Here is a 24,496-nt window from a genome sequence, read left to right as displayed (position 1 = left end):
AGTCCAGGCAGGTAGAGCACAGTAGATTTGTGGGTTCACTCTTCTATTAAGAACCTGTAGGGGCTGGGGATGTGGCTCAAGCGGTAGCGTGCTCGCCTGGCATGCGTGTGGCCCGGGTTTGATCCTCAGCACCACATACAAACAAAGATGTTGTGTCCGCCGAAAATTAAAAAATAAATATTAAAATTCTCTCTATCTCTCTCTCTCTCTCTTTAAAAAAAAAAAAAGAACCTGTAGGGATGATGGCAGATGAAAGTGCTCTGTAGAGTGCACTTCTGCACAACAGACACACATGTGTTTGCAGGCCCTCTCCTGTTGCCCAGGACTGACTAGTCATGCCTCCCCTGGCTCCCTATAGGAAAGGGTGGCCTTAATGACTGATAGCTATAATCTCAGGTTCTACTAGAACTAGAGCATTGTTTTTAGTTTGATAATCCCTGGATCTATCCTGCATTCCCTTAAGGGACAGATAAAAGGAGAGTCAGTGAAACCCAAACTGGGATCACATTTGAACATAATCTGTTCTTTGGGCAGCTCTGAATAGTGGCACAGGTAAGAAATTCTAGCAGCTCTAACAACTGGCACACACTGAGGTTTTGTTCATGAGAGTCCACAGCAGTACCGTTGGTCAGCAACTGTCTTCCCACTTGCCATCTTGCTTCTATAAAAAAGAATAAAGTTATTTTCCAGAACAAATCAGCAGTTAAGAAAGGCAAAATGTTCCATTTTCTGCAAACAGGTTACTGCCAGATTGTCCTCACTGGTGTTAATTAATTGAACAGATTTTGGAATGTGTTGTCTTTCGTTAGATCCATTAATGGTCCTCTGCCTTCCTCTTACAAAAAAAGAAATTCTTTTGAGATTTGGTCACTTTTACTGCTATATAATTTGTTAAATGCTCTAAGAAAATTGGGGACCTGGTGCTCCTTAGATCCAGGGATCCAGAAATAGTTGAGTTGATCATCCTGTTTTCTTTTTCCAGATGTGTGTTTGTTTATGTAGTTCATGTTCATCATCATTGTTGTACCTGTGGAGGTCCTTTTGTAGCAGTAAACTCAGACGATTTATTGTCCCTACCCCCACCTCACTCATACTACAGTCCCACCTGCCCCAGTAGCACTGAGGGCCCAAGAGATGCCCCTGCCTTCCTTTCCAAGCTGATGCCCAGTTGGGCCATGATCAGATAGTCAGTCTTCACTGTTACCAATTCTGAGAAAACAGAAGGGAGCAGGAGTGATCAAGTGATCAGTGGATTTAAATAATATTAAGATATAGAACCCCCAAAGATAATCTGTGAAATTTTCAATTTTCTTGCTGAAGTGACAGAAGGAAAGCTGTCTTAATTCTCAGCTTACATCCAGCAAAAACTCATCCTCCAAAAGGAAATGCAGTACCTGCCCATGAGGAGTACCTGCATAATCCAATGCTGAACCTTGCCAGCCTAAGATGAGGCCTGGTCATAGCCCAGGGAGCCAGGGAAGCCTTTGCCCTTCACTGGCTGAGGGAGATAAGCTCCAAACTTCCCCACACATGGTGTCCAGGGCTCACTGCACATTTGCTGAGTACAGAAACACCCAGCAAAACAAAGCTGTTAGTGGGAAAAACTGTTTCTTTGAAATGTGATTGTCACATGTCAGTGTCTGAACACTTAATTAAGATTTCAGCTGCTTTTTCTTGAGAGTTTTTATATTGTGCAACTCAGTAGTAGATATGTCATCGTTCCCTAGATCCTCCTAGATTTCATGCAGCAGAAAATATTGCTGAAGGTGTTTGATCTGAAAGATGCACATGATTTGATTGGTACTAAACCAAAATTTTATAGAGATAGAGGTTTCCCTAAGCCTGAGCACTATCTGGAAATGCTGGCAGTCCGTTTGCAGAGCAAGGCCTGAGGAGTTCATGTCCCACACAGAAGAAGGAGCCACACATATTGCCTTATATTTTGATTCTGCCAGTTGATTATACAGTTAATAAAGTTACAAATTTTCATTACTACCAACTTGGTTCCATTTCTGAGAATCTTCTGCATTAGTAACAGACTACAGAAAACAAGACCAGTGAGAAAAGAAAAAACAGAGCAGAGATGTTTGTTCTTCAGATGAAGGCAAAGTGCCGTTTTTGGTGGGGTGACAGGATCAGTGTGCATTACAGTAAGTCTGGCCTCTCTTCTTGCTCTCCTTATATGAAGTTGGTATTCCCTGGAGAGGCTGGAAAGTAAAAAGAATTGGTAATGTACCTCTGATATGGATTTGAAGAAATAGAGTTATTTTGCTTGAAGAAAAAAGCTTTTAATTTTGATTGGTTGTAAGACAGCATACAATTAAATGAGCTTAGAATGGAGCAGGGGAGACTTTAAATGGAGCACTTTCCCAGTGGACAGACGGTGAGCTCAGGGACCATTGGAATTTTGTTCTGAACTCCCTTGATGGGGTCTGCATGGCGCTCGGCCCCAAACAGTTGCACAGGGATTGTGTGTTGGCTGAGGAACAAAGTGTATGGCCACATCCAAGGAAGAGCTTCCTGCTAGTGTAGGATTGTAATCAAACAGCAGTTATGGGAAGAGGAGGTGTGATCATTTGTGATCTTGTAAATACAAGAGAACAGGAGGAACAGCTTAATGTTAGCAGCCTTCTTTGTTAAACCTTTTCTCCTGATCCATTTTCTGGTGAATTAGGCCTTGGATACTGCCATCTTTTCCTCTTTTTCTTTGTTTCAGTCTTTTATTCTAGTTTAAAACTTTAGCATAGGAAAATTGAGAACAGTGAGTTAAGGCAGATGTTAGATGTTGAATAAAACTGCATATGAAGCTTTATTTTGCAATCACACTTAAGTACCAGAAAGAAAAAATGTGAACACTTGAAGACATGATAATGGATCCTTTATAGATATTTTGGGTGCTGTATAATTCGTTGGCTTCTGTAATTTGGACTTATATGATTTTATGAAATAAAAGGTTATTAAAGATTATTCCTTTATAAATTCTGTTTTCTTCGGTGGTAGTTTTTTCTTTTTTCTTTTTTTTTTTTTTTCAGTTTCATTGAGTCATGAGATTTTGATGCCTTGGAGATGATTTTATAGTATTATTTCTGCACAGACCATGAGTTTATAAAAATTGGGTAATTTTTAAAGTATAATTACTGTATGTTTTAGTGATAAACACAAGTTTATGGGAGCTCTTGTCCCTGTTAATCCTTCTTATGTTAGAAGTTAAAAAACATAGACCAGAAATAATGTTGCAAAAAATAAATGTGAAATTAAGACAGCTGTTTCCTGCCTGCAGATGACGAGGATGGTATGGACTGCGTGGACAATGAGAGGCGGCCACATTTCCCTCAGTTTTCCTACTCTGCAAGTGGACGAGAATAAGTCTTTCATTCTGCAACTTCACTGTCATCGTAGATTTTATTACTGAAAATGATTCCTGGGCATCATCACCAGTCCTAGCTCTTACAGATAGCAGGGGTTTCTCCGGCATCCCAGACCAGCCAAGGGTCTTCACCCCTCGCCATCTTTCACTCACATGAAAACACGTATATACACAAACACACTCCAGTTTTTGTTTTTGCATGAAATTGTATCTCAGTCTAAGGTCTCATGCTGTTGCTGCTACTGTCTTACTATTATAGCAACTTTAAGAAGTAATTTTACAATCTTTGGAAGTCATGAGCCCACCATTGTTCATTTGTGCACCAGTTGTCATCTTTTAATCTATTAGTTTTTGTTTTTCCCCAGCAGTGAAGGCTAAATGAGATACACTGATTCTAGGTACATTTTTTAACTTTCTAGAAGATAAATCAAAAACTAATTAGATTAGAAGAATCTAGTTTATATTTCAAAACAAGCAATTGTGGAAGGATGGTGATGTGCATATGCACAAATTTAGTCAAGGATGTCCAATCAGTGCATAAAGTAAGTCTGTATTCACTAAGGTTTGGCTGGAATTTATTAGGAAGCACTTGAGAGAGGAGTTGAGTAACTATTTTATATATATATATATATATATATATATATATATACACACACATATGTATATATACACATATATACATATATGTATGTGTATATGTGTGTGTGTGTGTGTATATATATATATCTATATCTATATATATATATATATATTTTTTTTTTTTTAAATTCTTGTTGGATACTACAGAGGAAGCCTGGTATCACACATGGACATCCAGACTTCATGGGCAATCATGGGCAAATGGACATTGTTCTACCAAGAAATGAAGCATATGCACAAAATCAAAGTCACTTAAATGGTCTCATGATACACTTTGTGCCAGAGGGCATTTTTCCCTGTGCTCGGCAACCCTTTTTCCTTCTTGATATTTATCACCTCTGATGGCTGAAGAATGTAGACAGGTATAATGATCCTGCTTTCACCAAAATTTGTATACCAAGGTAAACAAGTGTTTGCCTTATTAGTTTTAATTTTTTACTTTCAGTTCTAGGTGAATTAGCTTTTTCTCAGATGTTACAACTTTGAATGTCCTTTTATGGTTTTGTTTATATTGCAGTAGTATTTATTTTTTAGTGATGAGAATTGTATGTCATGTTAGCAAATGCAGCTCCAACTTACATGAAATAGACTTACTGCAGTTTCTTTTGACCTATGTGCAAGAAATATACACATCGATGAGAATCATGCACTTTTCCTCCTATGTAAAAAAAATTGATAAGGTTCTGAAATTGTACAGATTGATTAGAATTTGGCTTTGGGAGAAGAGATGCTATCATTTAACCCCGTGGTGCTGAAAATTTTAAAAAATCCCCAAATGTCTGTGCCCAAGGGGTTAATGAAACAAATAGATATTGATGTTTTCTCACTTGAGAACTGAAATGTTAGGATGGCCTGGCAGCAAAACATAATGAAGAAAATTGAGACCTGAATGATGATAAGAAATGAACTTTACTTTGAAAAATGAACGTATTGCAAGTATTTATGAAGTAGGCAGTAAAGGATAAGAACCTGGTGTGTTTATTCTGATCAAGGTACATTTATCACTGAATTAAGCCATCAGGGAAAACAAAATGAAACAAAAAAGAACACCTCTAGCTTTTCTTTTTCTGTAAATACTCATGTCTCCAAATCCCAACATTTTTCACTGAGAGGAGACATGTATGCAAACCTCATCTTTCTCCTTCATTAATGATGATCTTCAGATTAAACCCTTTGGTGCTAGGAGCTGACATTTTCCAAAGCAGCCTATGAAGTCCAAGGGCAGGGTCCCTTCTTACAGCAAGTGGGAGGGCATCCCACCCCATGGAGTGATTATGGAAATGTGTTCTAGATAAACTGACAGCTCCCAAATGGAAGACTACAGCATGACGTAGTATTATGATTGCATTGTATGAAAGAGCAAGTGACTTTCTAAGTAGGATGAATCATGTTCATATGCAGATGTCTTAGCCTCTCGATGCTGGAAGTGTGGATTTATAGCTCTTAAGCCACTGCTGGCGGTGGGTGGGCCACTGGGACTGATGGGGTTAAAGGGCATTCTACTAAGGCAGCTAAGACATATTCAGACATAGATTTTATCCTAATTTTTCATATTTCTACTTGAGTCAAGTTCATACTTAATATTAAGTAGGGAGTTACAGTAAGTAGTAGTTCATTCTTATTTACATCTATAGCTTAATTATTTTTTTTTTCCTACTGGGAATTATATTGAATGTTCCACATTGAAAAGAAAGTAGACCAGAAGGTTTGTCCTTTAAGTTGTCTTGCATCCAATATATAAGAAAGAAACAGGTGAGAGGAAAAGAAGGAAGCTGAAACTAGCTGATGTTCAGAGCATTTGCTGCTTCAGAGAGAAAGTATGACACTGTACACTAAGCACATAGCTTTTGTTTTTTTCTCCCCAAATTTTAAGATGATTTCCATGACATTGGCCAAGGATACTTCCTAAAGATTAATGACGGCTCTGATAATGTTCCAGGCTGGCCACTGCTCTCACAGCTGGCCCTCAGTCCTCAGCCATGTGCAGGGCTCAGTCATCCCCTTCTTGGCTCCATCAGTGTCAAACGAGGTGTGTTCTTGGCTTTGATTTCTAGGACCCCTTCCTTTTACTCCGAGATCTCAAGTCAGCTGGCATGGAGGCATGATGAAACACAGAAAGGTGTACAGAGGGAGATGATGAAACTTCCCTGTGTTGCCCATAGTTGTAGTTTGGGATTCTGGCAGGCAGGACAGCCTGACACCTAAAATCATCCTGTTGGAATACAGTTCCAACTTTGTGAACTCCAGCTCATACTGTCATGAAGTTGACCTCGTGTCATAATGCAGCCATCTTGGAGGAAATTGGCTACTTCTGCTCGGATTGTTGGCAGGGTTGCTCACAGCTTTGCTTTCTATACTAATTACATAGCATTATTCCAGTATTGTTTTCCATTTCCTGTACCTGATTTCCGGCTTCTTAAAGCTGACTGTTCTTGCAGGGGCCACTTGCTTCTCCTAAAGTACAAAAGTAAGGGCCTTCCTTACTAACTGCAGGGTCTATATACTACACCTCAATGTATACACTTTGCTGCTACCGTTTGTACTGTCTACAGTAGAATTTCCTTATCTTGCTCCTGGTAGTGCATTACAGGCAAGCATGAAATGTAAAGTATTTATTTAAATAAAAAGAAAACCTCTAAATTGGTAATTGAATTACCTCCCTGTAGCTTTATAGTTTGTGACATTTCTTGACCTTGCTAGTTCTTTCATTAGGTCCGCGCAAGATCTAGTTATCTGGTTAAGGATTTTAAGCAGACGCAACTATGAACCCAAGAAACTGTATTACTATTACTGTTGGTCATACTAAAACTGTTTATTTCCTTAAGTATATGACCCACAAGGATGTGAAATAACTACAAGAAACTGTTTTTGTACACTGTACATCCTTAGTATTTTTACACGTATATGATAGGGATGCACATTATTTTCCTTCGTACAGACAGCTTAAATAAAGCACTATGTCAATCTGCTACTTCTCTGTTTGTTGTTGTTGGATGTGGTTCTATAATCTCAGAAAATTAATATTCTTTTCTGAAAGAAAAATATAATAGCCCCCCACCTGGTATTAACCTACTCTTTATAAGATGTGACAGGAAACTATGTAAATTCCTCTTATCTCTAAACACAACACAGGGAATTATCTTTCCTTCAGTAAGATGGCAATAGTGTGGTTGTACAGACTTTGATGAAGGCTTCCAAAGGGGAGATGCTGTCCTCTCAGCACTGGGTTTATGACAGACCTGTGAAGCCAGGGGTGGAAGAGGGCCAGGCCATGGGGATTCATTCAGACCCTGATAATCTTCACAATAAATGGTTTGAATTTGAATTTTTAGGGAGTGTAGTTCCTCAGTAATGTCTTCCTGATAATGTACTGCTCTGCATACTACTTTCTTAGGAGTGTAATCTTAGTACTTCATGGCAATTAATGAACTTAGATGTGGGTCCTAGATGGGTAGGATGGCTGGACTACAATCTGATTTATGTTGAATCATTTCAGATGGGGCCTTTTTCTGATTTTACCTCATAAAGCTACTATTGTAGAACTTGGCTTTGCTCCTGTGACTCAGCCAGAGAGAGGAAAAGCTTAGGGTCCAGAGTCAAGCATGTGGGTGTATGTCACACAGCCAAATCTGGGGGCATTCTTACATGTGCTCTTCTCTCAGAGTCACTGAGGTTGATGGATCCAGGAGGCTGAGATAAAGTGACCTCTAACATTCTTTAAAGGTGCTATTTTTAGAATATTGTATAATTTATTCATGGTATACCTAAAACAGAATTAAGGACAGTTAAAATATCTTATGTGACAGCCTTTATGTCTAGCACATTTGATGAAATCAAACACTCTGAATAGAAATACTGCTGTTTCAAGCTTGAGCCTTTGACACACTCCAGAGATGAGAGTGGTCGCTCTGTATGGACCATGCCACCACCTCCAAAGCCTAATCCACACAAGTTCTGAGTGGCAAGGCTGGGCATCTAGTACCATCAGATCTGTGATGATGGGTTGCTGGCCAGGGAGAACAGCAGGTCAGGGGCTTGTCCCAACTGTAGACTCAGTGTCCATTTTTATTCCTTTCAGACATTTGAGGGCTTGACTGTGTATAGTAGAAATACTATTTTAGGCCAAAAATAATGATCTGTGTACAGATATTTGATATACTCTAAGACATTTTCTAATTTCTCTTAAGTACATTTATAGGCTCAAGTACTGCTATTGAAGGAAAAGAAATCTGACACCACCGAGCCAAAGATGCTTTTCTTTTTGTCAGTTTTTGTTGTTTACAGAATGGAAAGAGTAAGGCACAGTGCTTCCTGGTGTCTCCTGAATGTGCACATATTAATAAGATGACAAATAATGGATGTTGATTAAAAGCAAAGAGAGATGAAGGATGATACATATCAGGAAAAGGGAAAGAAAAATGGCAGGAAAAAGTCTGGTCCTTAACACATCTGGCCTAGTTAAAATATGTGCCTTTTTGGTGTTTTGTGTTCATTACTACAAGGTAGAAAGGAAACATTACAATTTAAGTCTTTAAAAAAGGTCATTTATTGAAATTCCTATGTATAACCTAGTGTGTTTAAAATTAGCATATTTAAAAACAGTAACTTCAAGCCATTTCTGAGAACATATACCAGGAGTCTCCTCATCCAGGTTCAGATTTCAATTCTAGCCGGTTCCTAATGCAGGGACAAAAAAACGAGGCATGAGGACCAGCCCCAGTGCAGTCCTAGGTGGTATTACCCTGGGAAGGTGCGGTGTGTTGTGGCATATTAAGTACAAATCAGATGAATGTAAATATCTCTTTGTAAACCATTTATTTCACTCTGTTTCATCCAGGTCAGCAATCAGATTGTGGCATGCTGGGTAACTGGAAAAAATGATAATAAAAAGTAAGTTTAAATAGATCATGTTCCTCAATGTGATTTGTCTTCTCATTTGCTGGTTTAGTCACTGTTTATTACTAAATTTCTAGAGAAAAAATTTTCTATTGGTAAAAATGAGAAAGTTATATATAACCAGTTGATGAAACCTTTCCATCTCATCCTGACCACAGATCAAATCCCTTGTTGCATATGAGTATAAGTTTTAACAATTTTATTTTAATGTTTTCAATCTAAAAGCCACCTTTACTACAGAACATTGTGCCTCCGAATAAGGATATCTGATGTTAGGACATGTCCAGAAAAGCCATCTCTCTCCCTCTCTGGGTATATTTGTGCTAAAATTGATCTCACATTACAGTGGACAAAGGATGAAAAACAGTGTGAACCAAGAGCCCCTAAGAAATTCTTGAAGCAGTACAAGCTGAATCCTTCCATTTTTAGATGCAGTTTATTGCAATGTATAGAAGCATTTTTGCATGGAAACCTCCCACATGCTGGAAAAGGGAATCTGGGGTATTGTGGTCTCTTGGTTTTAAACAAGGGCATTAAACATTTCAAAACCACTTCATGTAAATTGGGTTAGAAGGAGAACCACAAAGTTAGTACTGTCACCTGCCTCTGCTGATATGATATGGCTGTTAACATTAGTTTAAACCATACCAAGAAATAGCGTCAGAAAGCACTAAATGGTTACCTTGAACAAAACAACCTTGAGTCTCCACTGTGCCCTAAGTGGTGAGGTAACAACACAGTCCTGCCTCCAGGAGTGTGAAGTCCAGGTGTTTTCCAAATCCCAATTTACACTTCAAAAGGTGCATGGTAATGCAGTGCAGGGCCAGGGGCCCAGCCTGGTCTCTGTAACTGGGGAACATCTCAAAGAAACAGAAGTGGACCAGCATGTCCAGAACTCAAGGGATATCTCTGTCAATCATGATTAAGTGTTGGGGATCTCCAAGTTGGGACAGTGAGATCAAAATCAGAATTTACCCAAGGGAAATATAAGAAACTCACATCTTGCCTTTTTTAAAAAAGCAAGAAAGGTTGTTTTTACATTTCACATAGATTTCGCAATGTATGAGATGCTGATGATGACTTTTAATGAGTAGGAGGATCTCCACACAGGGCAGAGGCCCATGTGCAGACAGGCTGCACAGGATTTGCAGGTATGGCACAGAAGGAGGCCTCCCTCTGCCCACCAAAGTGAGCTGGTGTTATGATTGATGCACACGCCAAGTTAGGGGGATGGGTGGTGGGCGGGTCCTCTTAGGCTTCCTGAGCCCTTCTGCTGAGGGGGCCACCAGGAGTCTACCGTGCCCCAAACCCTGCCATTGCAGAGGGGCTCCCTTCTTTTCTTGGCAGCACACAGCCTGCCACAGACTCCATCTGACCATAGCCAGCCAGTGCCTCTACCTAGAGCTGATTTCCTTCCAGTGGGGCTTGAATGACCCTCCCTGCTTTGTGGCTTGGCCAAGGAAGGCAGTGCCTGGTGGCTTGGATACCTCCACACAGTGGCTTATTTCCTAACTTTACAAATTCTACAATGACTTTAAAACTAGGATAAACATAACCCACCGGCATATTTGAAAAGAAAAATATGAATTAACTGGGTACAAAGCACACTTCACCCCATACACCCAATACAGAACATGGTAAAAACCTGAAGTAGAAGTAAAATTGTTGTAGAATTTTATTTTATTTTTTTTCAACTAAGCCCCAGGAAACTGGCATCACTTCTCATAACAAGCCTTCGTAATGCCCGTGGGCTCCAGGCGCACCTAGTAATTCATCATCAGCTGATCTTTCCCCTGAAGCCACTCAGACTGCTCTGTTGAAACCGGTGGCTGCCTGCTGCCTGCCATGGCTGCAAAAGGCAACAGATGTGAGGTCCTCAACAGGAGCACGCGGACATCGACCTGAACTTCTCCCCCTGGAGCAAACCGGCTGTCCCTGTCATCATGTTTTACATTTCATCTGGTTTGGTGGGAAGCCCCATATTCAGACTCACTTTCACATTATAGCACTTCCTGTTCACAGGAAGTGCCTACAGTGGGCTGGACCCCTAATAAGCCCTCTAGTTTGTATTTGCTGAGTGAATAATTCACCTTGTCATGTCACTGTTTTATCCGCTGAAGGCAGCACTCTGTATCATCCTGTTTGCTGAATCCTCTGTGACACTTTTTTTCAGTGTTCCCCCTCATCCTCCACTTGTCTGGTGCCGGCTGAGGCAGGAGTTCCTCCCACAACCAGCTTCTCTGCCACCCTTTCTGAGGGTGCTAGTAATGCATGTTTCCAGAGCTGGTTCTACTGTCCACACCATGTGATTAGGGTCTCACTGTCCCCTAGACAGGTGTGTGTGCCTGTAGGACTTGAGCCAGTCAGAACTGTGGCTTAAGCCCCCAGCCACTGTCTTCCTGTCCTCCTGCCTTGTAGCTTGCCATCAAGGCTCTTGCTGTGCCCCTCCAGGCTGTGAGGCCACATCTGCAGGGGTCTGTGGCTGCCTCTGTATCAGAGGTGAGCACCAGGGCCTTGGCAGCTGCTCTCTGAAATACTGCCTGCAGGCAACAGAAGCGCTTGTCTGCAGGCCCACCACTGCTAACCCATTCATTCGCATCTCTTCTCATTTTAAATCCTCAGAGCTTCCTCTCCACACAACAGCCTGACTTCCTGCCTAATTTATTTCTTAAGTTTGACTTTAGAGTTTAAAAAGTGGGTTGCTCTGAGCGATTTGAATTGATCCCCAGGCAACCATGCTACGGGGTACCCCCCACCCCAGCCTTTTCTGTTGCTTTATTTCCAAGCTGGCCTGAAAGGGCAGTGGTGGCAGCCAGGGAGGTGCTTAAGGAAGCACACTGCGCTCAGTCTTCCCTAGGCTGCCACTTGAATCTCTTCTCTGGGCTTCTCTGCCACAGCCTTTCAGCAGCCCCTCCAAAGGCAACATCCCTGCACCCCACAACTTCTTGCTCCCTGCTTTGCACTCTATTGTTTGTACACTCTGTGTGACCAGGTCAAAATGGGCCTGTTCCCTATGCCTCTGGAAATTAAGCATTGGTTTTTATTTTTATTTTTTTAGGATTTCTAGTTGGAGATGGACAAATACCTTTATCTTATTCATTTTTATGTGGTGCCAAAGACTGAACCTAGTACCTCACATGAGCTACAACCCCCAGCCCCTAGCCATCTGTTTTTAACTAGAGCTCCTTCTGGGCATTTCTAAGCTTGCCCTCAACTGACAGCCCCAGGGCAGCTGCAGCTCCTGCCTCTATGTGGCCAAGGGCTGGGGCTTGGGTCCTGCTGCTGCTCTGGGCTCTAGTCCTCCCCTCCTTACCCTTTGGGACACCCAACTTGGGCCATTCATCCTGTGGCCCAGGTCACTTAAGAAGTTCAGAGGTTCCTTTCCCTATCCTTTCATTTCCCAGTCCCAGTCCCATTCACTCCATCTCTGTGGCCTTTACTCTTCTATTTGTACAAAAAGGATATTAAAATGATTTGTCTCAAAAGGCCCCTTTAAGCCTACTAATCCTGTTGTTGTCATGGTCATCTGCTCTAAACTGAGTAACATCAAACCTCCCTCTAAAAGGGAAGCTGAGTTTTTTGGTTTTTTTTTTTTTTTTTTTTTTTGCCAGAATCAAGTGACATGGAAGCTAAACAATTTGTTTTCCTGAAGTGGTGCAGAACATACGCCTTTGAATCCAGGACTATGACCTCCAAGTCCAGACTCTACTACTGGGCTCTCCCGCCATGCAGATTAGTGGAGGAACAGCAGAACAACCACTCTGCTGTTTATGGAATTAAGAAGGGCCAATTTGGAGGGCCACCTGGCATCAGCCAGACATGTGAGCACTGGGTGCCATCCATTTGTCGGAGAGAAAAGGGTCCTCACCCGTACTCTGCAGAATTTAGAGGAAATGCAATGCTTTATAGCAGGATGGCTCACTGCTTTACCAACCCAGTGGCACTGGGCTCCCAGGTCCCTGCAGTTCAGCCTCCATAGCACAAATAATCCTAGCACTTGCTAAGAGGTCCACGCCTCCTAGCTGGGCTCTGCAGAGCCTTTCTGGGAATCTAGCTATTGCTGGCTGCAAAACAGGGCAGGGGTTCACAGCAAGGTTAGCAGGGGCCTGCATCCACCCTTCCCTCACAGCCATGTGGCAGCAGCCAGAGCTCAAGACCTGTTTCCCCTTGATGGTGGGTCTCCAAGAAAGGCACCAAACTGTAGGTTCCAGAGCAATCAAAAGGCAGATGCAGGAAAGACTGTCTTGCAGACAGGGCAGCACTTTCTATAAAATAGCATCTTGGGATGGACTTGGGACTTGTGGTATGACAGGGAGGCAACCCCACACAGGCCAGGGATGCCTGTGCATACACAGAAGGGGTCAGCGTTGGGGCCTGGCATCCACTGTGTCGTCCCCTTCCAGAGCACACTTCCACAGTGTGTGGGATCTGAGTTTGTCATCTTCCAGCTCTCTTGAGTCCTGTAAGTCAGGAGCACTTTCTCTGAGCACAGGCAGGTGTTTGTGTTTTATGTGAACCATGTTTCCATGGTAAATAGATTTTAAGAATTCCCAGAGGACAGACAGTGTCACCAACAGCAGAGAGTGGAGCCTCTGGCTGCCTCATGTTTGAAAGCGTTAAAAATGAAGACAACATTGACATTTGGGGTTGTAATGTGACGGAATTACAGTCTTTTAAAGGCAAGAACCACTTATCTACACTACATGTAATATTCAGTGTTTTGTTCACTTGTCTAATTGGATTAAAATATTTAGCTCCCTTTAAAATCTTGATTGTGAATTTATATTGCAAAATGTAATGTCTGACTCAGGAAGCAATAAGTGGAGCAAATGCATCTGAAGCAACATAAAATTTAACTTATTTTTCTTCCATGATTATTATTCTGAAAGGATTCACTCTTGGACAAAGTGAACTGTTAACAGAAGAGCAAGCCTGACTTAAATGAAAACCTGTGTGCATTTCAGTGTGATTTATGCTCAGTGGAGAAGACAAAGTTAAACTGTCACTCTTGGGGAAGTTTCTTCAAGGGTCACAAGACCCTCAGGTTAGAAATGTAGCAACCGGGGTCTTATGTCACTCTTTAAAAACACTCAGGCAGCAGGGAGTTAATGACATTTTAGCTGCATATGTTCAAGTTTATTTAAAAAAATATGCAAGTCACTTTGGTTGACAGTGTCTTGTACACAGTTTTGAAAGAATCAGGGCAAACTTTAACAGAGTCAGTTTTTATTTGAAAAATATTTTCTGGGAATGTATCAGTGTTTATTTTTGAGACTGACAATTCGGGTGAAAATCAGGATAAAAACAAAAAAACAACAATTTGGTTGAAATCAAATTGTTTGTTTTCATCTATTTAGAATTCTTTCCAAAAAATCTTGGTTCAGGAAAAGGCTTTGTAATTTATTTTATTCAGTGTATTTGCTGTTCTATTTAAGCACCATCTGTCCTGCAGGTAGCTAACTATATGGGAGCCTTAAGTCAGCTGAGCAAAGCCCTTGGACTCTAGGAAGTACCAACTAGGTGGCCACATCCAGGTTCCACTTGGGACGCCTACACTGCCCGGGTCTTGCATGTGTCCTTTCTCAGCCAGACCCAAACCTGGCTCACCCTCACCCAGGCTGCCCAATCTCCAGAGTCCTTCCTCCTCTTGCTTCCGGTCACAAATAGACCTCTCCTCCCCTTCTCAGAATCTGTCTGCTTCTCCTGCTTGTGTTTCAGCTCTATCCGACGAGTCCTTTGGTGCAATGAGAGGATGTCAATGATCTTGAATATAATCACATATGGCTGCTGGATCCATGCACAAGTTTAAGTCAAATTAGAAAGTAAATTCACTGCCAAGAATGCTTTAAAAGTCATAGGGCCAACTGATGAACCACTGACAAGTCAGTTTCCTACTCTGTTTTCTAAACTGTAAGTGATTCATAGTAAGGGACTAAAAGGGAATCCCCTCCCCAGATTGAACACTGAGCACCAAACCAAACAGCCTGTCCAGGGCAACAGCTACCCGAACACACCAGTCAGCTGAAAGAGTCATTACCAAATAAATACATAAACACATAAACTCATCTCCATGTTTAAGATAATCCTCTCAGTGGACAGATAATTTCTGTTCATCTTCCTCTCACAGATGCCATTCTCCCCCAGACAGACTTACATTCTCACCAGCTGGCTTCACCCTTCCTGGACAGATGTTAAAACCCCTAGGCTCTGGGCTGCAGACCCTGTCCCAGCTCCAAGCTGTCAGGTCATGTCCAATGCCCCCTGGGGCCCCATGTCCCTTACCCCAGATGTCATCCCCTGCCACCACTCCAGAGGTTCCAGCCTCCCCCAGCCAGGGCCTGCCTCCCAAGACAGGAAGTGTTAGCGTCCAGCCTAGCCCTCCATCACAAGACAGGCAGAGTATCTGCCCAGAGACGAGACTGTGCTGTAACTGAGAAAAAGAGGAATCACTGTTGGGTGAAGTTAGATTAGTGCTTTAACGTGTCTTTCTACACGAATATAGCCATTTTGTGTTTTTTTTTTTGTTTTTTTTTTTTGATACTGGGGATTGAGCTCAGGAGTGCTCTGCCACTTAGTTATATCCTTAGCTCTTTTTATCTTTTCATGTTGAGACAGGGTCTCATTAAGTTGCCCAGGCTGGCCCTGAAACTTCTAATCCTCCTGCCTCAGCCTCTCGTTGCTGAGATTACAGGTGCATGCCACCATACCTGGCCATTTCATGATCTTTTAAAAGCCATTTTCTAGAAGTTCTTTTCCTCATTGTGAGGCAGAAGATTAATAAAGCCATTGGTCTTAGTCCTGAACTAAGAACAGAAAGTTAAAAACCAGCCTAGGCTGGGAGGTCCGAGCCCTGGGCTCTGCGCAGTGCACGCTGCCTCACTGCACACTGTACCATGGGATAATATGGCCAAAGTGTCATTGTGACAGTTACAGCTATGACTAGCTCCTTCCACCAGACATATGGGGTTTTTGTTGTTGTTGTTGGTGGTGGTGGTGGTGTGTGTGTGTACATGTGGTGCTGGGGATTGAACCCAGGGCCTTGTGCATGCAAAGCAAGCACTCTACCAACTGAGCTATAGCCCCAGCCCCAGACATGTCATTTTGCATGTTTCAGAATTTAAGCAGAAGCCATTCAGAATAATCAAGCCTTCTAAACAAGCTAGACATTTCCTGTCGGAGGCCACAGGCCAAGCCTGAGCCCCACCATCGATCCTCTGCTCAGGGCAGCAGGCTCAGGACGTAAGAGCTAATGGGGGACATGACTCAGCTTCAGAGCAGCTGCCCAGGCCAGAAAATATCCATTCTCTATTGGGTATTAACTGAAGAGAGATTTTTAGAGTTTGACACACAAAATTAAGCTATTATGCTTAATTCATCCAGTGTTGAGAAAATGGAAGCCTTTAGCTAAACCATCCCCAAACCGGAGATGAAGGCAGCTGTGGACATCAGATGCCCAAGCATTGGGTCTAGAGGACTCTCTCCAGGAAAACAGTGTGCTGATTGCTCCAGACCCCAAGAAGGCACCTTCCTCTGAAATATCTGTACAGGGTCAAAGAGCAGCCCTATTATCTCAAAAGGCTCATTTGGAACTTAACTCAAAATTCAAGTTTTTTCTATGGAAAAAACAAAACACAGTGTCCAGGGCACTGACAGCCCCCGTGTAGAGGCCACTGCAACACCTGGATGTAAAGAGCAGTTTCCAAGTTTAGAAACTCGGCAGAAAGCTTGCAAAACTGGACCCAGCCCTCCTCTTTGATCACTACTAGGTATCTGCTACTGAAAATCAACATTTCTGCTATCAAATTTCTTTTGTCACATTCATCTTAAAATAACTCCACGTGTAATACTTTCACCTGCAAGGCCCTTTTGGAGATGAGCCAAATGAGGCAGCATCAGATAGTACTGGACAGGCAAACCACTGCTGCTTCTCCAAGCAAGGGAAGAAAGACCTGCTAGTTTTTCTGGGGATATTTTGCAGTTTGGGTTTTTTGTTTGTTTGTTTGTTTGTTGTTGTTTTGTTTTTTAATGCATTTTGTGCAATTTTTGCAATTCATTTACTATTTACCAGCTTTTAAAAGCATGCTAAGACGTAAGTGTGCTATAAAGTAGGCAATGGGGAGTTAAAAGGTGAAGCTCATATTGTAATGATGAGCTGAAGAGGAAAGTACTGGTACTCTGAGCCTCCATAGAAGACTCCCCACAATCTGAGTTCTGAAATAGTTCTTGATTCACTCACACCATAAGTCATGGTCCTTCCATCATGTATGACAGGAGCCTAGAAATCCAGTAGCCCCAGTGTCCTTGATGCCAGGCACAAAGCTGGCATTGCCAGGTCCTCCCTCAGGACCTGTCCACCAAGTTGGGTTCTGGCCTGGATGAAGGATGAGGGACTTGGCACTAGCACAAATGAGAAACAGAGCAGAGAGGAGTGAAGTTGGTCCTGTCAGTACTGGCTCCACAGGGTTTCTGCCTTCCTTATGCTTATGTCCCCTTAGTCATCTCCCAGGACCTTCTCAAGATGCAGGGAGATGAGACAGAAAAATCCTACTAGTTGGGGTAATGCATATCTGTAAACTCAGCTACTAGGGAGGCTGAGGCAGAAGTATAGCAAGCTTGAGGCCAGTCTGGGAAACTTAGTGAGACCCTATCTATCTCAAAGAAAAAAGAAAGGAAAACCCTGACATTCCTTCAGCCCACTAAGTACCTAAGGTCCCACTGAGCACCCTACAGTGACACTCACTTAATACTCCAGTATCTTTTTCCTAATTCCCACAGTGCAGATGGGGAAAGTAAGGCCCATGAGACAAGTAACTCGGCCAGGCCCTTAAACAGTGCCACAATCTAGAATCATCTGTCCTAGCTCCAAACATCCTGGAGATTCTCAGACTTTAGTGGCCCTCAGAATTACTCCAACAGCTTTAATGCAGGTTCCTAGGTCCCAATCCTAGACACGCTGCCCAGGTATGTGTCAGCTGCAGCCCTGGAATGAATGTGGGTTCCTTTCATTTGTTGCACGCATCCCAGACAATTGTGGTGGTGTAGCGTGTGGCTCAGACGTCAATTCTTCCTTCCCTGTGAGTGACCTCAGCAGCCCAGAGGACTGTAGAGGTGAGTTTATACCTGCAGCCTTAGCGTGGTGACTGGCTTACTTACTCTTTGTGCATAAATAAACACTGTGTGGGGGGATTTGAGTGGGAAATCTGTATTTACAGTTTCCTTATAACCCTTCAGCACACAGACATTTTGAAAAGTGAATGAGAGACAATTCCTCATCATTTTTCATTTCCAGATGCTTTCTTCCATTAATCATTCTAACCACTTGCTTCACAAAGTCCCCTGGGCATTTATGGAGCACCTGGGTGCAATCCTAATTAAAGGCAGAGGCCACTGACAGCCCATAGACCAACTCCTGTCCTAAAAATTGCTTGATGGGGCAAAAAGCAGAACCTCTCTGGCAGGAAAAGAAGCAATTTAGATGAAAAGAGGTTTCATTCCCTACTCCAAATTCACCTGAATTCTTTTGCCTCCATTATCTAACCTGATAGGGAAAGCCTAGGTGTGGAGTCAGAACTTAGGTTCCATTTGCTGTATCCCTACTTGCTAGCTGTATACATTTGCTTGAGTCTCATTTCCCATATCTAAAAAATGGAGACCAATAATGTCAATCTTCCTGGTTTGTTGAAGGGTAAAGAGAGAGTGCATATTCAATGTGTAAGACTACCAGGTGCTTTTCAGGCACTCAAAATCCTAGCCCAATTATCCTCAGGCTAATTTAGGACAACATACCTTCTGCATTGGGAACATGTCTTTTCTCAACCAGTTCAAGCGTTTTAATCCTTTAGGGGCAGATCAAGGCCACCCTCGTCCAAGAGGCCTGCTCTACCAATGCAGTCTTCCTTTCTCCCTCCTCTGGCACCCTGGTAGTACTCCCTGTTTTGTAGGACTCAGCACTCAGTGTGGCTGGGAGATTCATGGACCTGGATCTGCTTGGGGACAGGCCTCAGCTTACACTCCTCGCCGCCCTGCTGTGCTCAGCACAATCTTCAGGAGCTCCCTCTTAGCTTATGAGCTGACCAAGGTGACTAGTGGGAATTTAAGCCTATTAAGGTACAGCCCTGGAAAAAGAAACAAGTAAGAGACCCATGTGCATGTTCTCCCTATCATACCCCTGTATGTTCTGTGGTGGGCAGGCTGCCCTAGGGCTGGGGTCTGCCGAGTACCTGGGATCTCAGCCAGTCCACCTCTTCTGACAAGCTCTGTCTCTCCAGGAGAAGCTGGTTCTGCTTGTTGAGCAGCTGCACCAGCTGCTGGGCTGTGGCCTGGCTATGCTTATCCAGCTGCTGGAGCCTGGAAAAAAAGCCACCACAGAATTAGAGATGGGTTCTGAAAAGAGGGTGCTTGGGAGATCAGAAGGGACAATGGTACACTTTAGGGCTCTCTTACTCTGTGTTTTAGTCAGCTTTCTGTTGCTGTAACAAAATACTTGAAATAATCAACTTAGAAGAAGAAAATGTTTTAATTTGCTCACTTTCAGAGGTTTCAGTTTATGATTGTAGCACAATATGGTGGAAATGTGTGGCAGAAAAAGCCCTCATCATGGAGGCCAGAAATTAAAAGAAAGAGAAAAGAAGCTAGGGTCCCAATATTCCCTTTATGGGCACACTCCCAATTTCCTAACTTATTCCAACTAGACCCCACTTCTTAAGAGAGCTATGGGCTAGGGACCATGCCTTCAACACATGGGGCTCTGGAGGACATTGAAGCAATAATAGTGTGTATCTCAGGGAAGCTCCTGATAGTGAACTATGAACTAGAAGTCAAGAGTGACCCTGAGTTGAGGCTCTGGCTAGCAGCACATATGCAAGGGAACTGGGAACCTTGTCAATATGTTGTCAGTTAGAATCAGATACAAGATGGGTAAGTAAAAGAAAAACTAAAAGCCTTAAACTCACAAGCAAAGGCCAAAGATGAGGAGCCCAAATGCTCCATTGTTCAGCTGGAACCCTCTCTGGCAAGCTAAGCAGACTGCTGGCCCTCGCTGGGGAAGAGGGTGAGGAATGATGGAAACACTGAACTAAGGGTTTTCCATTATTAATCACTCAGTCAATCACAAGTTCCAGCATTGCTGACCAGATGTCTTTAAAAATCCTAAATTTGTCATTCTGCTGATGGGCTCTCCTCTCCCAACTTGCTAATTCATTTAAACCATTATCCTCATCTGTCCACAGACAGCTTCCTACAGCCATGACAATGTTGGCTTCGGGTTAAATTTAGAGTTGAACAACTACCCAGAACTGTTCTGGAAAGCAGCGTGCCATTTCACAGCTCCCACTAATCAAAAGCACCCACAGGGAAATTAAATTGTATTTTCACAAGCAAAGAATAGCTCGTGGTACATTTCAAACTCCAGGTTACCAAGTCAAAGACCTGTTCTACAAAGACTAGCCTGGGGAAGCCCTCAATTCAAGATCTCCTGGGTCAGTGTTCCTGGTAGGCTCTGAGTACAACTAAACATTTACAAAGCCAAAGATTCAGGCCTTTGGGTTGGGGTGAGTTCGCATCTGGCTATGGCGGGTAAAATGCATTCTGGGAAAGGTGGCAAAGGTCTACAGCTTTACTCACACTCTCCCAGGACTCTTCTGCAAAGCACAGTACAACCCTCTCCACGTCCCCTGCCAACTCCCAGGAGCTACTCTTAGTCTCAAATGGACTCATCAAGTCTTTGGAAAGGGTCCGCCCTGCCCCCACTCCCCAACTTGGAACACTCAGCGGGGTCCTGGTTTTCAATTACACCACCTTCCGGAAACTACTCACCTGGCATGTCCTACAGGTGCAGGAGTGAGGGATGGGGCGGTGACCACACTGCGCATCCTCACAGGCCCTCCTAGCGGCGCAGCCGGAGGCAGTCCCACAGCTCTGCGGCTCCTGCGCTCGCTGAGTCTGGGGGACTGTGGCCTCTCCTTAGCTCTACGTTCCAGGTGCCCCGTCAGCCCTGGGCAAAGACCTTCTGTTCAAGGATGAGCCTGCAACTGCGCCCTATCCTCCCTCTTATCTAGGAGAAGGAAAACTTAAGTTTCTGGCTGATGAAGCCATGGCATCTCCGCTAGGGGTAGCTCATCCGACCCCACCCCATCACGCAGTTATGGGGGCTGGGGTAGATCTCTTGTGAGAGGGTCTCAAAGCCACCCCACTGGGGCAGAGCAGACAGAAGCTTTCCTGCACTGCCGGGGGTCCTGGCAGGGAGAAACTGCGCAGGCCACCTTTTACTAGAGCCCCAGCTTGCCAAGGAGCCCTGGATTGGCTCTGATTGCTGTAGCAGAGAGGTTAACTGCCTTTTTTTCTTGAGAAGCAGACAATGTACTACTTTCACATTAAAATCAGGCGAAAAACAGCTTTAGCAGTTGAGCTCCCTAACCTGTAAGGTGGCTTTCCCCCTCCAATCACATCCTGGATGTGGAGAGAGCCCCAGGCTAGAGCTACTGAGGCAGAAGTCCTTTGGCTTCCTGCTTGCTTGAAAAGGATTGGAACAGAAGCTTGCGATAAACAAATGACACCATTATGGTTCAACTGCAAGAAAGCGCCAGAGTGGCTATTCTCCATGTGGTTTCTTGCCCTGTGCTTGGATCAAATGGGAAAATGGTCCCGCGGACCGATGGGTTCAGTATGTGTTTTTGGGCTCCTGAAAAGGGACGGCTGCCCCATCCAGTGCTATGAGCCAAGCCAAAGTCAGCTCTCGCGGCACAAAAAGCTGGCCATGGACAAGCCACACTGGCTCTGCCACCAGAGAAGGGGCCAGTTCCTACCTAGACCTTTCTCCTAGGGAGCCCTCAGAACTAAGACAAGGCTCACTCGGGCTTATTTTGCAAACTTCGGGCAATGGGACAGCTCATCAGTTACAGGGTGGGGGGTTGAGGAACCCCACCCAGACCACCTGAATCTCGTGGCTAGGTGTGAGCCTCAGTACAGCAGAAAACCAGCTGCTGTGAGAGGTCAGATTCTGAGAAACCACCCCTCCTCTAGGAGGTGCATCCTCACTAATACTGAAGAGCTAAGGGCAGAAGCAAAATCTGTTTGTTTGCTCCCCACCCCCCACCCACCCACTTTATTGATATGGTGTTTCATTATGTTGCCCAAGCTCTCCTGGAACTCCTGGCTCAAGTGATCCACCTGCCTCAGTCTAGGGAGTAGTTGAGACTGTGGCCCAGGCCAACCACCCAGCTTGACTTATTTTTAAAACCAACTTGAACAACTCCAAAAAGTTCATCACAGGAGTGTCCCCCACTCTTTATTTATGTGCCTTCCTTTTGGGGGCAGGTTTTACCCCCTCATTCCACATACAGTAGTGAAGTCAGTCACAAACTCAGAAAACGTAAAAAGAACACTGAACCCACATTTGTTAATTTTTTTTTTTTTTAAATAAAAGGGAGTTTGTTAAGGAAACACTTCTGTAACAGTTCTTTGAAGGCCTGCTAAAAACACTGGGGAAATTTAAAAAAAATATATATTTTTGGAAAAACTCCAAATACTGCCCAGCTCAGCCTATGTTCTGGTAATGGATCTTTCACTACCATCAGAAGAGATTTCTGAAGACTATATTGTAGATAAATAAACTGTCCTTTATTTTCCACAGTGGTTATTATTCTCAGTTTTTATGCCATAAGTCCATAGTGTCAGCCAGTCATAGCTACAACTCTCACTCTTGGCACAATCAACATTTGCTGAGCTTTTGAGCTTACTGCTCCACCTTGATTATTCAATTCTAAGTTTATTACAGTCATCTGAGTTACATGTTAGCATGACCATCCCCATTTTATGGATGAGGAAACTGAAGATGACAGGTTAACTTGCACAGAGTCACACAGAGTTATGGTAGAGAGCCTGGAGTCAAATCTAGGCAGTGCCCAGTTGGTTAACTCACTGAGGTTATACACTACACCAACCAGCCTTTAGTAAACACCCCTTGTGGGTTAAGTACCATGTTGGCCAAGAAATACCTGAGAAAAACAACTTAAAAAAAGGAAAGTTTTATTTTGGCTCATAGTTTCAGAGGCTTCAATCCATGATTGCCTAGTCCTGTTGCCTTTGGGCTTATAGCAAAGCAGCAATCATGGTGGGAGAGCATGGCAGAGGAGATTGCTCATCTCATGGCAGCTGAGATGCAAAGAAAGAGACACAGGAAGGGACTGAGGGTCCCAATATCCCCTTCAAGGGCACACTCCCAATTATCTAACTTTCTGAAACTAGGCCCCACCTCTTAAAGGATTTATCATATTCCAAAGGTGCTGTAGGCTGAAGACCAAGTTGGGAGACATTTGGGATCCAACCATAACAAATACCAATGTAGACACTGGGAGTACACAAAGAATTACAAATGGTTCTTGCCCTCAAAGGATTCTCAGACATTTGAGGAGAAAATGACAGGTGATGAAATAAGTGTTGACTTCAAACAGAACAATGTGAAGGCATAAGGAGGAATGATTGATACAGCAAAGGCGAGGAACAGGAAGGCTTCTGCTTGCTTAGGAGAGAACTCTTCATTCTACATTGAGCACTCACAATATATAGGGTGATGTGTTAAGCTCTTACAATTTTTTTTAATCTTTAATATTGACAAGAATTCTAATGAGGGAGGAGCTAATTATTATCCCCACTTTAAGGATAAGGAAACTAAGGTACAGAAAGGATACATGACTAGTTTAATATTACTAGGCTGGCAAGTGGGATGTGAGAAAATAGTAGATATTGTTCTTCCAGGAGCCAGGCACAGGGCCTTCCCACATGGGGGAGGCACTGTAAAGGGTATGGAGTGTCTGAAAACTTCAAACTGTTCTGGCTGCTCCAGACATTGTGAGCTGCTCAGAGGAAGGTAATACTGGGCTTAGTGGAGGTTGGTAGCAATATGAACTCTGTCCTGCAGGCAGTGGTAGTGCCATTTACCAAAAAAAAGGTGAAAGGAGGGATAAGCCTGGGGTAGAAGAGAAAATCTGGGGTCAGAACAAGTCTGAGATACTTGTGGGACATAGTTATGAAGCATAAGGCCCAGGAATGGCCCAGCTAAAGCTCTAGCTATGCAAACCAAACCTCTTGGGAGGTGAGGCCATGAATATGGGGCAAGATTTGCCTGGGAAAGACTGGTAGAGATTTTCAACTGGAGCAGTTTGTTAAAAATGCAAGTATCAGGGCTGGGGATGTGACTCAAGCGGTAGCGTGCTCTCCTGGCATGCGTGGGGCGCTGGGTTCGATCCTCAACACCACATAAAAATAAAAAATAAATATATTGTGTCCACCTAAAACTAAAAAAATTTTAAAAAAATGCAAGTATCAAAGATCCCATGATCTGATGGCCAAGAACACGGGACAGTCTAGGGCTGGCAAAACACAGGAAGCTGGCCAGATGCAGAGACAGATGACCCAGAAAGTAAGAGAAAGCCAATAGAGAAGCAGATCCTGGAGATCCAGGGAGGAGAGAAGGAGGAGTGGTTTGTGTAAAATGCTACCTGATGGCAGAGCACCATGCAGAGTTGTCTGGCTGGGGAGAGAAGGGGAGATTATTCTAGTGAGCTGGGCTGAGGGGAAGGTAGTAAGAATGGGAGC

The 24,496-nt window shown here is 43.4% G+C and overlaps 2 protein-coding genes across 19 annotated transcripts in view; one reads left to right on the top strand and one right to left on the bottom strand.

Annotated features, from left to right (window-relative positions):
• Akt3 (AKT serine/threonine kinase 3) overlaps positions 1–6,977 on the top strand; it is a 273,567-nt gene extending 266,590 nt beyond the window's left edge. For all 10 annotated transcript variants that reach the window (XM_058575178.1, XM_046432495.2, XM_058575175.1 and 7 more), the window contains one exon: positions 3,281–6,977. In XM_058575178.1, the coding sequence (XP_058431161.1) occupies positions 3,281–3,366 (86 nt within the window). In that variant the 3' untranslated portion in view covers positions 3,367–6,977. The remainder of the gene's footprint in view (positions 1–3,280) is intronic.
• Positions 2,057–24,496, bottom strand: part of Sdccag8 (SHH signaling and ciliogenesis regulator SDCCAG8) — a 245,983-nt gene continuing 223,543 nt past the window's right edge. For 2 of the 9 annotated variants that reach the window (XM_058575165.1, XM_046432487.2), the window contains 2 exons: positions 19,123–19,249; positions 8,529–8,874 (listed from right to left, as the gene is read on the bottom strand). In XM_058575165.1, coding sequence (XP_058431148.1) covers positions 19,131–19,249 — 119 coding nt within the window. In that variant the 3' untranslated portion in view covers positions 8,529–8,874; positions 19,123–19,130. Of the gene's footprint in view, positions 2,208–8,528; positions 8,875–14,007; positions 19,018–19,122; positions 19,250–24,496 lie in introns of those variants that run through there. The other 7 variants (XM_058575167.1, XM_058575168.1, XM_058575172.1 and 4 more) reach the window with 6 other exon arrangements.

This window comes from Marmota monax, unplaced genomic scaffold, assembly GCF_021218885.2.
Source record: "Marmota monax isolate L192 unplaced genomic scaffold, Marmota_monax_Labrador192_F-V1.1 WCK01_AAM20220418_F8-fsc00090, whole genome shotgun sequence".
NCBI classification, from domain to species: Eukaryota; Metazoa; Chordata; class Mammalia; order Rodentia; family Sciuridae; genus Marmota; species Marmota monax.
Note: the sequence above shows the minus strand (reverse complement) of the source record. Positions and strands in the feature narration are given on the sequence as shown.